Genomic DNA, 17,693 nt, shown 5'->3' with positions numbered 1-17,693 from the left:
AAAGGTCTTAACAACATTTAATATTTGTAATAATATTTTACATCGACATATGTTTTCATGAAAAATTTAAAATTTAAATAATTTAAATTTTATTATTATGTGTACATACATTTTATTATATTTGTTATTCATTTCAGTTTTCATTCAGTTCATTTCATAAACCCAATAAGAGACATGATAAGATGCAGTTTTATTACTGCATCAAAACTAAATTTATTACATTTTTATCTGTGTTATATTAATTCATTAATTGTATGTAGTATATGGACACTGTCATTCACAACCTGAAACCATTTCGTCTTTTTATTTAAACTTTAATTATTTATTTACAACATCATTAATATCAGTACAGAAATTATAAAATATAACAAACACAAATTCATATTAATTTCATTGAGTATTGTAGTTTTCTCATTTCGTTAAATATAATATACCAATGTGTATAATAAAAAAAATTGTAAAGCTGCTTCTTTTCAGTCAAACTGACATTACTACTAGATCTGTAATAATTTTCGTTATATCCTAAAACGTATAAACGGTATGAGCAAGAAAGAAGAAAAAATTTTAAACAAAAAAATATATAACAGCTTTTCTGAAAGGTAAAAATAAATAACTTTATAAATATTAAAATAACAATTTTGAAAAAAAGACAAGAACGTAACAAAGATTGTTATGTATTTTAATTTTCAAAAACATTTTGGAAAGCTTTTTAATTAACCCTAAAAATAATTATTTTGTATACATTAATAAAAAGAATATATTTTGTGATAAATTTTTACACAATATTTTGACATATGTCACGACAATAATATTTATTTAACCTGGTAATACACGCGTTCACGAATGTCAGATTGTCAGAGCTCTTTCACCAACGTAAACGTTATAGTAGTGTGCAGACGATATATTAGTTTAAAGATTCAAATTTTATCAACATGGTGAAGGTGGATGTTAAATATACAAAGGTATTAGGAATTTAAAATTTCTTAAATTAATATCTTTTTATACATCATATTTATACTTTATGCCTAACAGTCGCAATTATTTATATACAAAAATTTACGCGACTACTTGCAATATTTCTTAATTGATATGTTTTTAATTTTCTTAAAGAACAATCTGTATTAATATTATATGTAATAATAATAATTCGAGTGTAATAATAATAATTCGAGTTGTATACTTTTTGTACTAAATATTAGTATATTGTAAATGTATTTTTTGGTTGAACATTACGCAATTTTGCTGTGAATTAGTGCTGTATATATTAATTTCAATAGGTACTTAATAAGTTTAAATTAATTTAAATTATATTTTACATTATGACTTCCTTTTGCACAAAGTATTCAGAGATGCGGTCGCGTTTATATTATTTATCAATCGGTTCTTTTACGTTATCTTTGAATAGTAAATTTTTATTATTTAAGAACATTTTATTATTGAATATTTTTTTATAATAAATTATATTTTTTATTGGTCTATAATCAGGTAGAGCAATAGATGAAAAAGCTACCTTCTAATTTGGTTATTATGCTATAAAAACGTTTTATTTGTAGAATTAAATATAAAATAAGAACATTGTCACAAATATATTAATTATTTCTCATAAAAATTGACATTCTTAACAGTTATTCATTAACAATGAATGGGTTGATGCTGTAAGTAAGAAAACTTTCCCAACTATCAATCCGCAAGATGAAACAATCATCATACAAGTTGCAGAAGGTGATAAGGTAACATATTGTTATGTTTATTTGACTTTTTTCGTAAGTTTTCTTGTAGCGATATGACATTTTGTATTATCAGACAATCGCGCATGATATATTTATAAAACTGTAAATATTCTGGCGTACAGACTTGCGCGTTATCGGTTTTATCGTATTTAACGCCATAAATCAATATCATCGTAATTTAGATTTTATCTATGGTTATTGTCTTAAGAATACATTAAATACTTGACAGCAAAATATTATTTATAGTGGTTTGATATTTCTATTTTTGAAATAAGTAAATTTCTATTTTTGAATCTGCTACAATGTAGTGAAAAATTAAAATAGTGCGACAAAAAATCGATTACACAATATATACTAAACTCAAACCTGTTTTGGTGCAATCTTTTTTTATGCGGAACATGAAAACTTCAACCAAATTGGGACATAATTGACAAAGTAATCGTTAGATCCAAATATTAGGTCTAGTACATTTGGCTACCAAGACATATATTAGCGTCTAGTTAAAAAAAGTCGACGCAAAAATTAATCTGATGTACATGGTAATTGGAAAAAGTCAATTGTAAACAAGAACGAGATATTGTCTTCAAGTGACGAAAGCGATTTTGAACAGAAGTATAGAGATACCACGAGAAAGTTAATAATAATACGTTTTTACTATTCCTAGTTATTTCTTATTGAATTATTATTTACGAAAGAATTTTTTAATACGGTGAAGAAGAACTTAAAAAAATATCTTTTAAAACACTTTTTAAATATGTTGCGAATATAGTTTTTTATTGTTACTAGTGAAATTTTTTAGCAATTTATTTTTTAAGCGCTTTCTTTTATGCAGTCCCAGTACACAGCACAAAAACAGGTTTTGGGGGAGTTTTTATAAAATCACATATTATATTTTTTGTGTTTTATCTGCAAAAAGGAAACTGTATTTACAGGCCGACATCGATTTAGCAGTCGCGGCAGCTAAAAAAGCATTCCACCGCTATTCAGAATGGCGGACCATGGACGCATCGCAGCGAGGCATGCTCATGTTGAAACTGGCAGATCTTATGGAGTCGCAAGCACGATATTTAGCAGAGCTAGAAACTTTGGACTGTGGCAAACCGGTGAAGGTCGCAGAGGAAGAGGTTTACTACTCCGCGAGTGTTTTAAGGTTTTATGCCGGGAAAGCTGATAAGATTTTAGGAAACACAATACCTGCAGGTTTGTTGGAGTAAATATTTTAGGCAGCTTATAAAAATCTACTTGGGGTAAATATGTGTTGTTTAGAATCTATTGATATTTGTTTATAACCTAGCTTCATTTCTATAACTTGACGGTCGTTGAAGCTGGAAAGTTCTCGAGTCGCGACCAGAGACCGGTAGATGACATAAGAAGGCTCTATCCTAAGTGGACCGACGGTCATCGTGGCGATTTTCGGGATAGAGCTTTGCCTTGCAACGGGCATCTATTCGCATGGCATGTTAAACTCGTGTCAATATACCTTTTAATATTAAATTCTAAATTCGTATCTTCCATCCATATCATTTTCCAAAAATTTAGGCTTTAAAAAAAGGAAAATATACTTTGCTTTAAATAAATTCAGAAAGTAAAACACAGTCACATACAATCGTACCATGTATTAATGTACAAGATTTGTAAAAATGATATAATATTTGACGATTTTTTGTTTACGCCCGGCTAACGGAAAGTTACCATAGATTGTTTCGAACACGAGGTAATTTTAAGATAGAAAACAAAGTAGTTAACCCTCGTGTTTGTACCCAATTATTTTTAAACCTTTGCTATCTTATACTTTATATATTTTATTATAAATTCTAAGGTGTCCAAGTAAATATTTAATGATATCTTTTCTTTTATAAATGGTGTATTTAAAACAGACGACTTAAAGTTTTATCAATATTGTATACGACGAAACAATCTGCACATGAATGTGTTTCCAACAAAGTGGCTACTAAATAACAAGTACATTTTTTCTTATCGCGCTATTATGTAAACTATGTGCGATCATGCTATCTCCAGAATTATTTAGCGTGATCATTATGCACGAGTAAAAATAAATGATCTATATATCTGCGAAACTGCAAAGATTTACGTCACAATTTCTCGTTATCAATTCATTATACTAATAAGACATTATTCAAATACAAAATTAACAATCAAAGATCTAATTATTAATTGTTACATATGAATGAACATCACGATGTGAACGATTTATTGCAATTTGATTATTTAACTATGCAGATATGTTTAGAAAAGGCATATATATTCAAAAAATAATTAGTTTTAACATAGCATCTTGTGAAGAATTTTTAAAACCAGTCACATTTTCCGACTTAAAGTCCTAATGTTAAATTAAGGTTAATGTATTTTTAAATGCGAATTTTCTTATATGTATGTAAAATGAATTTTTGTCTGTATGTTCTTTATAGAATCGTAAACTATGCATTTGATCATGTGATGATCTTTAGCAAAGCTATTGTTCATGAGCCCACGAAGGTTTCTTAGTTTATATTACCAATTATCAACAAATCGCGTCGCTATCACTCCAATGAATTGCACATATTGTGGTGACACGTGATGTAATTCTTTGAAATTTATTTTATTTGGTAGTGGCTATGCATGCAGGGTACAGCTAGTTATAAATAAATTAAAATAATTTAAATATGATACGTAAACTTGCTAGTCACCTAATATATGTGAGCGATAAGACGAGGGAGGTAGAGAAATGTCTAGCCGTCTGTTCTAAAATATCTCGAATGCATTTTTTCAATCGCATCCTCGCTCGCTCAACTTTTTTTACAAGGCAGTTTAAAAATAATGTTGAGTGTAAAGAAATTGTTGATTGCCATGTTATTTGGTCGAATAGACTATTATGTAAATATTACTTTCTAAAACAATTATTGCATAATATCTTGAAACGGTATACGGAATATTATGAAATGGTTAAAGCAATGTAGTACACTAAGGTTAGTTTGCCTGATGTTTAGAAGAAATAAATAAAACGAAATCCCCGCAGTAGAGACCTTTTTCATTCGGACAACGCGACCACGCTCTCGGTCAAACGCACATCCGAGTATTTAACAATAGCACGTGAGGAATTCTTGAATAAACCGCCTTAAAGTTCCGACTTCAAAATTTATTTTCAAAATTAAAAAAAAAACGATACGGTTTCAAGGTGTCGAAGAAGCGAAGGTTGCGCTGAAAAATATCGTGAAAAACACCTCCAGAGATGTGGGTCCACTGCTACTTTCATTGATTTTTCAAGATGCAACGATACATAGATCGTCAAGGAGAATATTGCTAAAAACAATAAGTTTCTCATAAATTTATTGTTTTTTTATTGATTATTTTTTCCCCAGGGGGAACAAGCATTTTGTTGCACAATATACTAAATAAAATTCTTTCTAACATTTATCCTTTGATTTTATGTAACAATTACAGATGGCGAGGTCTTAGCGATGACCCTTAAGGAACCGGTAGGTGTGTGCGGTCAAATAATTCCATGGAATTATCCAATTCCCATGTTGTCATGGAAAATAGCTCCTGCTCTAGCCGCAGGTAATTGATTTCTACCGCCAATTATATCAATTTTTGAATTAACACACAAATAATTTTCTTCAAGTATATTTATATTTATCACTATGTACAAATATTTTATATATGAGGACTTCTTGACGGCAACCTTTTATGTTAAGAGTGCCTTTAGTGAACTTTTCGTACTGATTTTAAGCTACCATATATTTTTGTAGAGGCAATCAAGAATGACAAGCTAACTCATCACCATAAAAAAATATGTTCTATTTTAAAATTTTTATAACCATATGACAGTCGTTCAAATACATGGAGTTCGAATCAGTAATGAGAGATCCGTAGATGAACGTATGTAAACCATGGATCAGCAAGCGCAGCGTAAGATCGATAATCTTATTAAAGTCATCAAAAGACGCAGGATGCATCCGGTCTTATTGGAAATCTATTAGAAAGGCCTATGTCCAACACTGGACGTCCTACGGCTGAAATGTTGATATATTTGATGTACTTTTACCTTAAAGAAACTGATCGGGATAAAGTGATCACTGATCATAATAGAGCTCAAAAAGTAATGCGTATAGATATATCAATCTAAGTTATTGCGATTTTTTTATCATATAAATAAGTTATACAAATAAAATTGTTATTTTAATAAAAATATTTTTCTCCAGGTTGCACAATTGTTTTGAAGCCAGCTGAACAAACGCCTCTAACTGCGTTAGCCGTGGCAGATTTGATCAAAGAAGCAGGGTTTCCTCCGGGTGTGGTGAACGTGGTTCCTGGTTATGGACCAACCGCTGGAGCAGCTTTAGCACACCATCCGGATGTCGATAAAGTCGCCTTCACGGGCTCAACCGAGGTAGCTGCATTTAAATAGCTTGATTCACCAAAGGAGAGAAAACCGCAACATGCGATTTGTTTGTTGCCAAAGTTATTAGAATGCAATTATATTTCAGTCCTCAGAAATGAGTATATCCGCAGAAAAACCAAGGTATCTCGATGGATTGCTCATCAGAAATAGCCGTGGGCGGGACGCGCACGGGAACCGAGAAGTCGCTGGATGCGGACAGCGAAAGACCGGACGTCGAGGCGATATTTGTGGTAGGCCTATGTCTTGCAGTAGACATCTATCGACTGACGTGATGATGATGTTAATTGTAATATCCCGAAGAAATAAAAATAAAAATTAAACTATTATTCAATTCCGTTTGTCATCACACACTGTATTATGCAGAGATAACTAAATATTTAACAATTTGATCACTTTTTAGGTTGGAAAAATTGTATTAGGAGCAGCAGCAGCAAATAATCTCAAAAGAGTAACTTTAGAGCTTGGAGGAAAAAGTCCTTTGGTAGTATTCAATGACGCAGACGGTAAGTTTCTTTATTGCATTTTATTGTATGTGCAATCTTACAATCACTAATATACTTCATCCGTTTAGGTGTTTAATTAAATGTGAACGAAGTTTAAATGTCAATCTTGATATATTTGGGGATAACAACGAATGAAACAAAAATTATTTGATTACAAAGTAAAAATTTTGTGACCATATTATAATAATTATACAATATGCGCAAGATACACCTACATTGTTTAACAGGGTATTACTTATTCGAAATTTTTAAATATAAAGTGTACATTGAAGAGGCAATTCCTTTTAATACTTATCTGCATTGGCTTACGGTCAGCTAAATATAATAACAACTTCTGACCTGAATTATCTGCTATACCATCGTTCTAATTAATTCTGTCACATTATTCGTAAATCAAATTTTCACAAGTCGCACAAAAAGAATCTCATAAAATAGTTACATTAATAAAAAGACCGCACAAAAACGGGTTTGAATGTATAAATATAACATTATTTTCAGTTGAAAAAGCAGCACAGATAGCGCATGCAGCTGCTTTTGCAAATGGCGGACAATGTTGTTGCGCGGGAACAAGAACCTATGTCCAGTCAGGCGTTTACGACCAGTTTGTTAAAAAGGCCGCGGAAATAGCGAAAAAGAGATCTGTGGGCAATCCCTTCGATGATGTACAACAGGGTCCACAGGTAAAATATAATTTTGAAAATGTACCTATAGACAAGTCTCCAGAATTAAGTTGTGACACAAAAAACGTTACTAAGGACAAATTTATTATTAAATAATATAATTGGCCAATTAGAGAAAATAAAATATAATATACAAAATTAAATTTTAAATTTTCAGATTGACAAAGAAATGTATTCAAAAGTTTTGGGTTATATTAAGTCTGGAAAGGACGACGGTGCCAAATGTGTTGCCGGCGGAGACAAAGTTGGCGAAGTGGGATATTATATACAACCTACTGTGTTTGCAGATGTCGAAGACAACATGAAGATTGCTAGGGAAGAGGTATTTAATATTTATTACATTATCAGATGTAATTGAACAGTTTTATATTAGAAATGTAACATTGTCTCTTAGTTCTGGCCTCATTGGTAAACTCACTATTACGAGTACTCAACGAGTCCTAGGCTTCGATCGGGTTTTCTCTACAAGATCGAATCAGGAATAAGGATATTGACACGAACGAAAATAATTGACAACGACGGCCACTTAACCGGTCCTGTTGGAAATATGATGGGAAGGCCTATGTCCTGCTGTGGCAGTTCTACGGCTGAAATGATGATCATAAAATTGAAACTCGTGCTAATATATGATAATCATCATCATGATGGTGATGAACGGTAAAGAAAGTAATAGATCGAAGCGACATCTGGTGGCGTGTTACAATGGACAAAGTATATATACATAAACAACATAGTGTATATACAGACATACTTAAAAATTTTAATTTACATATTTTTGGCAGAATAGTTTCTGATGGCAACATATGAACATTCATATAATATATGCATGCATATATAATCTATATATACGTGTGTTTATATATATATATATATATATATATATAAATATATTTAAAATGATAACCGTAAACGATCATTCGGTAAACCGAGAGAAATCAAAATGTGTTTGTTTAAAATTCTTTATTTAACAATCTGACGGATGGTTATGCATATTATAAGATATAAGAACTGTTTATTCTAGATATTCGGTCCAGTGCAAAGCATTTTCAAGTTCGAAACTTTCGACGAGGTAGTGGACCGAGCAAACGACACCAACTATGGACTTGGTGCTGGGGTCATCACAAACGACATCACCACGGCTTTGAGCTTCGCCAAACATGTTCGCGCAGGCTCTGTATGGTAAGCTTAGCTAACTTAAAGAAGGCAGCAGATAAAATTGAAAAAAAGTGTATAATATTTTTTATAGAAAATACAGGTGATTGGTTTTTTTTTGGAATTTGTTATCTGTCGCTGTAGACTTGATTCTGTCAGTTGTTATTGGCGAGTTCCAGCAAAAAAAAAACATTGTGTCATATTTCATAATAGACACTTTATATATTATATAACTTCACCACATTTAAAGTTTCTTAGCTATTACCAACATCTTAAACCATTCCGGTAAGGTATAGTACGGTAAGTATAGCTACATGAATTTTTGCAATAGAAATAATATGTTATAATAATTTGTATGTAATTATTTTATAATTAATCTTATTAAAAAAACGATCGACTATTTTAATACTTTCAAGTGTAGCTTATACAATATAATTAGAATATCTAAGAGACATTTTTTTATTTTTTTAAACTCATATCTAGTTGGTAAAAAATGACCAGTACATTTAATTTTTGGACAATCGATAATGATTCTTATCTTTAGGTTTGTGTCAGTTTTGGGTCGTTTTTACGTGAAAAAACTCGATTCAAAGTATTTACATAAATATAACTTTTTTTTGCAACTTAATCCATTTTAAATTCCACCTATATCCTTAAATTCAAATCAAACTGAATAAAGAGTTTAATTTTTTTTTCTAACTTAACATATACTAATGAATTTAAAATTGAATCAGTAAACGACTTCAACCACTTTATTACTAAATTTACTTAATGGTTCGTCAGCAATCATATTTAAAAACAAATAAATTTTTAAAGTAACACGATTAAAGTTAATAAAGAGATTATACGAACACATCATTTATTTTATCGAATAATCAAATTATAATCGTAGAGCTAACACAAAATGCAATGTCGGTCTAGACAAACCAGATAAAAAAAGTAAGAGCGGTATCATAAACCGGTATTAATCGATGTCTGTTTGTGAAAACGTATCAATTCAAATCGGTCGTAGACCTCGAATAGATTATCTCTTTTTATTTAACTTTAATATATACAATGTATAATTTATATTTTAATTTAAAATGTATAATACTGATTTTATTTTATAAGGATAAATACCTACGATCACGTCACAAGCCAAACGCCGTTTGGAGGTTTCAAAGATTCCGGAATTGGAAGGGAGTTGTAAGCGCTGTTTTTTTATTCATTTAGACAAGTATTAATTAATTATTATAATTTAATTGACCAATTGTAATTTTCCAGAGGAGAGGATGGCATCAATCAATACTTAGAAATCAAGACAGTCACGATGTCTCTACCAAAGAAACCATTACTTTAAAATTTTTATTTTTAAATTACACTGGAAAGGTAACTAAAGTACTCCAGACTGCTCATAAAGAATATTCTGTCATTTCACAGGTTGAAAAAATAAAAAACTTGATATTCGCTTTTTAAACTTCGTGTTTTATAATAATATCAACGTTATATAAATTAACGAGCATATTATATTTTTGTAGCCGATTTTAAAATATTAAGAATACATTTTTTATTACAATGATATTTTTTTCTTTTGTCAACCCATACGTCCACATAAATACATTTTAAATTTGTAAATCAAGATGTAGTATTTTTAAAGAGACTAAGTAAGTTAACCTCAAGTACACCTCGTACTCTTGAAACACTCACATAACATGGTGATTGTAGCAGCCATGTACATGGGCTTCCAAGGCTGTACCGCTTCCTAGTGGACAATGGTGATTTTTAAAGGGGTGGTAGCGGGTCCTAACACCTACCCTATTTTCAAAAATAGACATGATATTTCTTGTTCTTATATAAATGAATAAATAGCATTAAACACTTATAATCTCTAGATGTATATAGAGTTTTATATTTGCGACAGGTAAAGGATTCATAAAATTGCTATAAATATGTGTATATATATGTGAAGATAGGCAGGGGGCGGACCGGAGTATCCCCTTAATAGCTATATTAGAGCACCATAACCAAGAAAAGAATAAAAATTATTATCGTTTGGTAACAGTAAATCAATAATTAGCATTCTTCGTTCATTTTTCATTCCTTTATAATAAAAAAGTAGTTAAATAGTTTCATCTTCAATAAATTAATATATTTTGACAAATATGTACATTCTTAATGACGAAACACTACCGTTTTATATAGATGTGTATATGCATATATTGAATCAAAATTTATATTTAAGTCTTGAAATTTTGCGCTTGTTGAAACTAATATTCTCACTAACATATATAATTTGCTTCACTTATTCGAACGTTAAACAACTAGATGGTACTACAACTAGTAAGTACTCATTGAAATCAAATTATTTAGCACTACGTAGTGAGTAAATAAGCGATAAGGGACCTATCTATTAATTATATAACAATACAGTAAATCATTGCTCATTCGATTGCAAGGTCATAATATGATTATTTATTCAAAGCTCAAGGAAACAATAAATACATAACTTTCGCCTACCCTCAGTTACTGGAAGACCGAAACAGCTAAACCTCGCTTTAGGAGAGCGCGACTGGTTAGTAGCCGATAAAAAAAGTTTGAACGCCGAGAATGTTACTGGTGGACTGACGTAACGGACCGACCGATATTCCTCAAACCCCTCCCCCCTTCCCGTTTCATCGCGCACATACCTAAGGCACGTTACAGCTGTTTCGGTAGCATTATAATTACACAGTGAACAAGTATTTAGACATTGTCTATTCGATCTTGAATAATGTTATTATAAAGAAGGCAACCAATCGGTCATTAACATTTAAAATGGACGTATAACAAATGAACACAAACCTTTACTTACCAACAATTTTGTACTGCTTCTGAGTAAGGTGTTCGGACATCATGCCGCATACGTGAGCTCCCAAGGAATGACCAACGCAGGTGGTCATCTTCGCTAAAGCTCCTGCCTGTGTCAAGTGAGAATACAGCTGAGCGGTGCATTGCGCAGCTAATCTGTTATAGAATATTAAATATAATTAGTTTGGTTGACTGGTAGAGATTGCCTATAAGACAAGCCGCAATTACACAAGATGTAAAAAAGGTAATTAAATATATTAAATGTTTCATAATACACTGGGAAAGAGTCATATTAATTATTATGTTTTAAAGAATATTAAATATGATTCGTTTTACTAAATACATTCGTATTGTACGTTGGATGTATCGTGCACATGTCCATCGCGATGATAATAATTATACATGCATATGTGGTTATACCGCAACGTAGTGTATATAAGTTGTTTATATAGTGTATGAAGATACAAAACAGTGCAGTTATTGAGGCTACACCGAAGCAAACTAACACACAACTTAGCCCGCGGGCCCCAACGGTCAGTGCAGTCAGTTAATATTTCTAATAACATGTTCTTAACAAGTGGAGGTTCGATCCCCCCGGTGTTCTATGAGTCGAAATACTAATCGGATGTTAGCTGAATAGCTTCGCTACCTTAGAAAAGTATTAGACTCTGCTTTCGGCTCCCTCGAATCCCGATAATCTAAGCAAATAGTACTCGTGCAACAGTATAAGTCAGGTCAATAGAACAACAATGCACTTTGACCAACTTACAGCCGGCACGTCTTGTTCGACTTGCTACTCGCTGAAGAATGCCGCTTTTTATATGCACGTGCGACCATCTGTCCCTTTTTGTAATACTATTCTCGTGGGTGTAAATATAGTCCTGCTATGGCACGCGAACTAAATCTCGCTTATATATGATGGGGGACTGGAGCTCTAGTCTAAGAAGTTGAGGCACTGGGCCACCCGCCTTTGAAACTACAGTAATTTGCGAAAGCATACCCGTAGTTTCAACAATGGGTGTTGAAGAAAATAGTGGGGTTTTAGCCGGTAGGAGTCCGGCATAACCCTTTCATCGCCTCCGCAGCAAAGGAGTACCCAATGCAGGATTTCCCCACGAAAAAAAAGAGTCTAAATATAGTAATTTGATTTTGCAAATACAAGGATTCTATTCGGAACTACAAAAATAGTTTTACTTTAGATACGATACATACTCCTAAATACATATGTACACCTATTAGAAAGACGTAATTTATGTACACTTTTTTTAAAATTCGAGGGGGCAGGGCGTAGTGGGTGCTTTGTCTAAAACGGGCTGCTACATACTACAGTTTCACCTGATTGGGAGGTCGCCAAGCTCTTATATCACTTAGCAGGGCAATCCGTGCAGTCCCTAGGCTCATTTGTTCCGTCAAGGGGACCACGGCTTAGGCTGTCATCCGACAATAATATCTGTTTAGCATTCCGACTCAATGGCACCCGAGAGGTTAGAACCCTGACATAGTTTGTTGCTATTACCTGGCAAACAATATTACCATTTCGATTAGCACTTGGTGAAGAAGTGGCGGAAGAAACTCCTTAAACGCTTCTATCTAGAATGGGGTTTGGCGATGTGATACGCGAGTAATGTTACAACGTCAATAATACCTTCCTGATAAGCTGACGAAACGGTTGTGGGATAGTTAACGAGCCAGAAATTGGTGGCACAAGTAAAAAACTTTTCACAAACGATGTCAGTAATGATAAAATAAAATAAATTTACCGCATATTCGAGAGCGCCGATAAATAACATGGAAACCGCGACAGCATTGACCAATCAACCATGAACACGTTGTAGTCTTTCCGAGATAAATAGGCTGAAATTTAAAATATAGTTCATTATAATTACACATATACATGTATTAAAAATTGTAAATAAATTTTATCTATCACAGATATTTGCTAAAGGTATGTTTTAAATTATTTATAAGACAATTACGCTTAAAACAACTAGTAACATTACAGTGTGTCGCGTCTGTAATAATGTAGCAAGTAGCTTAAAGGAGCTTTACGATATTTTTAGACATAATCATCAACGTCTAATACCTAGACATAGGCCATCTCATAGATTTCATATAAGACCGGAAGGAAGTGGCCTGCATCCAACGTCTACCGGAGACCTTGACAAAACCGCCTGCTAACTTTGTGGATAGACTGTACAGGTAGACTTGAGAAATATACCGCATTTTCCGAATCATGGTCTTCACTCCAGAGTCTTAAGGTCTCAGCAGTCATCCTGTCTGCTATGTCATCTGCTCTCGGCCACTTCAATTTGCCAATCCGCTGAGCTCTACCTTTCGTTCGTCTTCGGATCTTGTCATTAGATCTCGTATCTCAATTTATTTATTTATGAACACTTTTACAGACTGTGTGCAATGGCCGAATTAATGCCTTATAGTATGCACAGATAACCAATTGGCTGGTTTTGTAAATAACGGAATAGAAACAGAAGTAATATATGCCAATAAAATATTATATACATAAGAAATACCTATAATCTAATTACCAATAGATGCAAATTTATAATATATATAATATAAATTTATATATAAACTAATATATACACACATTTTATATATAAGAGTTTTCCATCTAATTACTACCTCATCACGATATCTGTGGAACCATAAAACTCTGAGACTTGAAATTTTCTAGGAATATTTCTTTTAAAATTTTACGGGCATATAGGGTTAAAGTGGCGTACGACTTCGCGAAGCAGGTAGGCGATAGGCAGCACATTGCAAAATCTCTTCACATTCAAGTAAAGTGAAGAGATTTGGCAGACGTAAGATAAAGACGTAATATTATTAAATTAAATCCTCAATATTATATTAAAAAAGGTAAAGGCTAATGGCGATTAAGGTTTTTTTGTATTTTTTAACATAATTGTTAGAATGTTTCAACTCTATTTATTTTAAGTTGTTATATTTCCTTACCATCTCTCAAAAATGATATGGGTGTTTTCGTATGGGTTCCATTAAAACCATGAATAATTAGAACGTTTTTCCTGGTCATCTTCCATCCATATCCCTTTAAATCTCTGTACCGGACATCCACCCACTGTTTATAAGGCCGTTCCCTGTTAACAAAATATTACTTAAGATTATTTTGGTAACGAAGTCATTAACGGAATATTTTATGATTTTGTCGCTAACAGATTGGATGCCCGGAAGATCATATACCTGAGTAATATGCGTACGAATTAAAAGATAGGCAAAGAAATACATTTGATTTTGTATTAAAAAATACGTAACGATATTGAGACATAATGCGCTAGATGTTGCAGACTATGTAAAATAAGCATAGATTTTTAAAAACGTCTGTAAAAATGATTGCTTAACAACTTTCCTGTTGTGTATACATTAAGAGTTTTATTTACTCATTTATCACTATAAATTTAAAACTATAAGACTTAGAGCACGGGTAGCTCTTTGATGTAATTTATTTCAAAGATTTATATTTATTGAAAATATTAATAAAAGTACGTAATATGTGTCTTTGTTACAAATTTAAACCCCGTCTTTCATATTTGTTGCTTAGTACTTTAAAAAGGCATTATAACAAAAAAAGACAACATAGTTACATAAATAAAATGTGAACTCGTACCAGGGAGCTGCATGTCGCTAGCCGCAGGTTGACCATTCCTGGCTTGCCGAAATTACATCCACAAGGGAGTTCATTTTAGAAGGCATATTAATATCAAACTGCAGCTGTTATAGGTATAAAATGTGGCGAGAATATTTTTTAGTATGTTACAAATTACCAAGAAAGAATATTATGAAATGACATCCAAAAAAAGCATTTCGCTCCACGTGCAGCGAGCTGTGAACAGCTAGTTATTAAATACGACATACTTACGGCGTATACAAAAAGAAATTGATCTCGCTATCCGGACACTTCCACTCTCGTTTCATCACGCATCTCCAATACCGGAAGTCCATCATTGACATTAAACTTCCTTCAATATCTGTTGCTGTAAACAAAATATATTTCTAGGTTACCACCGAAAAATCTTAAATAGTTTCATCAATTACATTAACATTAGTTATTATTAAAATAGTTTTTATCACTCGATCATTCCACAAACTCTCTAGAAAAAAATTGGGGAAGAAAATATTATTACGATACATAGACGGTATTATGGTCGGTTCAGCCCATAGACGCCCACTCTAAGGCAAAAGCCTTGCCCAAAGATATCTACCGGGGAATAGAAAGAAATCGCCCGCTAGTAGGCGGGTTGGCGATCTCCATGTGGTATTATGGTATGCAGAGGACACTGCTGCCCATCCTGTGGGAACTTTTTATAAGCAGTGGCAATCCTGTATAATTAGTGCACAAAGTGTGAATTATTTAAGATTGAAACCTAGGAATCGAACCCGCGACTTACGAACGCAATTCTGAATTCTCTGCCGCTGGTCTACCACTGCTCGGTAGTATGTATATATAAACATATATAATAAAATCGTGTTATACTGCAAAGGATACTTAAAAAAAGCTGGAGAATGAATTGCTCTAAAATAACATCTTTTATACAATATTGTATGAGTGATTACAAAAAAACGCCTGAGTTTGACGTGGGCTCTTTCTCAGATCAGTGCGCGTTTGGAAGTCTCGTAATAGAAGGATGTGTGATGGATAAGGGAGCTCACTCTGATTCTAATTTTATACAAATTTGGCTCTTCAGGCATTCTTAATGTAATAATTATTTTAGTAAGTGTTTCTAAAGTTCTTCAATATATTAAAAATTAAAACTCTTCTGGGAGCATATATAGTACAACAGTAAAAAAGTATTGTCATAACAAAAATGTCATTCTATGAAATTAAAATATAGTTGTTTATGAATTGTACTAATTAATCTAAACTTCTCGAAGGATACGTTTACGATATCTTAAGTAATAAATACTACTTGAAACTAAGCTTAAAATTCAAAAAACGTTTAGCAAAAATACGGTTGACATACGTTCAAAGCGACAGTTTTATAAAATAAAAATTACTTTGTTAGAAAACATCGCTTTGGATTGTAATAATTAATTTTTATTTTATGTTAAACCTCACACGATGGCATCACAACCGCTTTCTCTATCTACGAGAGTTGAAACTTGGTCGTTGACCATTCACTTAATTTTTATTTATCTCTTATAATAATTCATATCTATCATAATATCTAATTTTGCATTTGAATTAGATACGCAAGGAAAATAAAGTGAAAGTTTAAAAAAAAGTTTGTTCGCGAATGTACAAAAACAACATAAATGGCTACATTGTGGAAGTCTCGAACTATCACTTTCTTCCATTGTCGTACGTACGTTATTCTTATAAAGATAATTGATATTAAACTGATGTCATCGTATCCCTATTTCAATTATTTTTTTAACCGTTACATTTTTCTTAGTAAGTAATAATGATAACAAGGCTGTCGAATATATGAAACCAAAAGTTATTTTTTTGTAAGCAAAATGTGAAACCCGTGTCTAGGTAAATTATAAAAAAACTATGTAAACTTTGTCATGATTTCTATTACATTTAAACAAAAACACTAATAAAATCTATTAAAAATAAATATTAAAGTACTGGAAAATAACTTACATATTTCTGCAAAAGACACAACTATTACAAAAACAAACAATCCGTTTTTAACCAAACACATTTTAAAAAAAAATTATTCACTTATATCAAATTCACCAATATTTCCCAAATTAAAGTTGTAAAGGAAAAATAATAGTTTATTTTAAATATGCTTCTTTACAGTAAAATTGTTTGCCTCAAACTTTTTATTTACGAACATTGTAGAAATTTTATAAACTGTATAAATCTCGCTGAGACACCGTGACGACCACTTGAACTGTTGGTCTTCTACCAAACACTAAGCGAGGGACCGCTATTTTCACTATCACCATTCTTGCGGTTTCGATAGGAACAGACCTTTTATTTTTATACTTCAATGTTTCTATTTCTAAACGTTTTAGTTAGTTTTACATCAAATAATAAAAAAATAGTAACAAATTTACAAGAATACGATCCACCAGGTTACATTTTGATAAAATTTTCTAAACTTTTCTATCGTTTAATGCAAACAAATTTTGTTTAAATAGAGTTAAGTGTTATTTTATGTTGGTTACGTACGCTGTCTTTAGCTTATATTTTTATTTAATATTTACTTAAAATTACTTTAATTGCTATTAATTATTTAATCATTGCACATCGTATATATATTTCAATTTAATTCTAAAATTAGTTATTAGTTAATTTTACTAACAAACATAAAACACTAAAAGAACATTTAATTTGGAAATGTAAAAAAATAGAACGTTATTATCCGAATTTATTACAAAATAAATGTTAACCTAGCTTTCACATGAAGCA

The 17,693-nt window shown here is 31.8% G+C and overlaps 2 protein-coding genes across 2 annotated transcripts in view; one reads left to right on the top strand and one right to left on the bottom strand.

Moving 5' to 3' along the window:
- LOC137933040 (lipase member H-B-like) overlaps nt 1–16,977 on the bottom strand; it is a 33,282-nt gene extending 16,305 nt beyond the window's left edge. The window contains exons 1-5 of the mRNA XM_068776774.1: nt 16,917–16,977; nt 15,189–15,303; nt 14,267–14,409; nt 13,054–13,147; nt 11,298–11,449 (exon numbers count right to left, since the gene is read on the bottom strand). Of these exons, the coding sequence (XP_068632875.1) occupies nt 11,298–11,449; nt 13,054–13,147; nt 14,267–14,409; nt 15,189–15,303; nt 16,917–16,977 (565 nt within the window). The remainder of the gene's footprint in view (nt 1–11,297; nt 11,450–13,053; nt 13,148–14,266; nt 14,410–15,188; nt 15,304–16,916) is intronic.
- LOC137933039 (aldehyde dehydrogenase X, mitochondrial-like) lies at nt 852–9,888 on the top strand. The gene is made up of 11 exons (XM_068776773.1): nt 852–962; nt 1,626–1,730; nt 2,663–2,930; nt 5,172–5,288; nt 5,933–6,120; nt 6,533–6,635; nt 7,134–7,315; nt 7,473–7,637; nt 8,337–8,494; nt 9,578–9,652; nt 9,731–9,888. The coding sequence occupies exons 1-11, from the start codon at nt 933–935 to the stop codon at nt 9,804–9,806; spliced, it is 1,467 nt and encodes a 488-aa protein (XP_068632874.1). The 5' UTR covers nt 852–932; the 3' UTR covers nt 9,807–9,888.
- Nucleotides 16,978–17,693: the final 716 nt, after the last annotated feature.

Source organism: Battus philenor, unplaced genomic scaffold, assembly GCF_028537555.1.
Source record: "Battus philenor isolate CCGP_79_NKW_IND1 unplaced genomic scaffold, ilBatPhil1.0.hap1 SCAF_12, whole genome shotgun sequence".
Taxonomy (NCBI): Eukaryota; Metazoa; Arthropoda; class Insecta; order Lepidoptera; family Papilionidae; genus Battus; species Battus philenor.
This window is presented reverse-complemented; position numbering and strand designations above follow the sequence as displayed.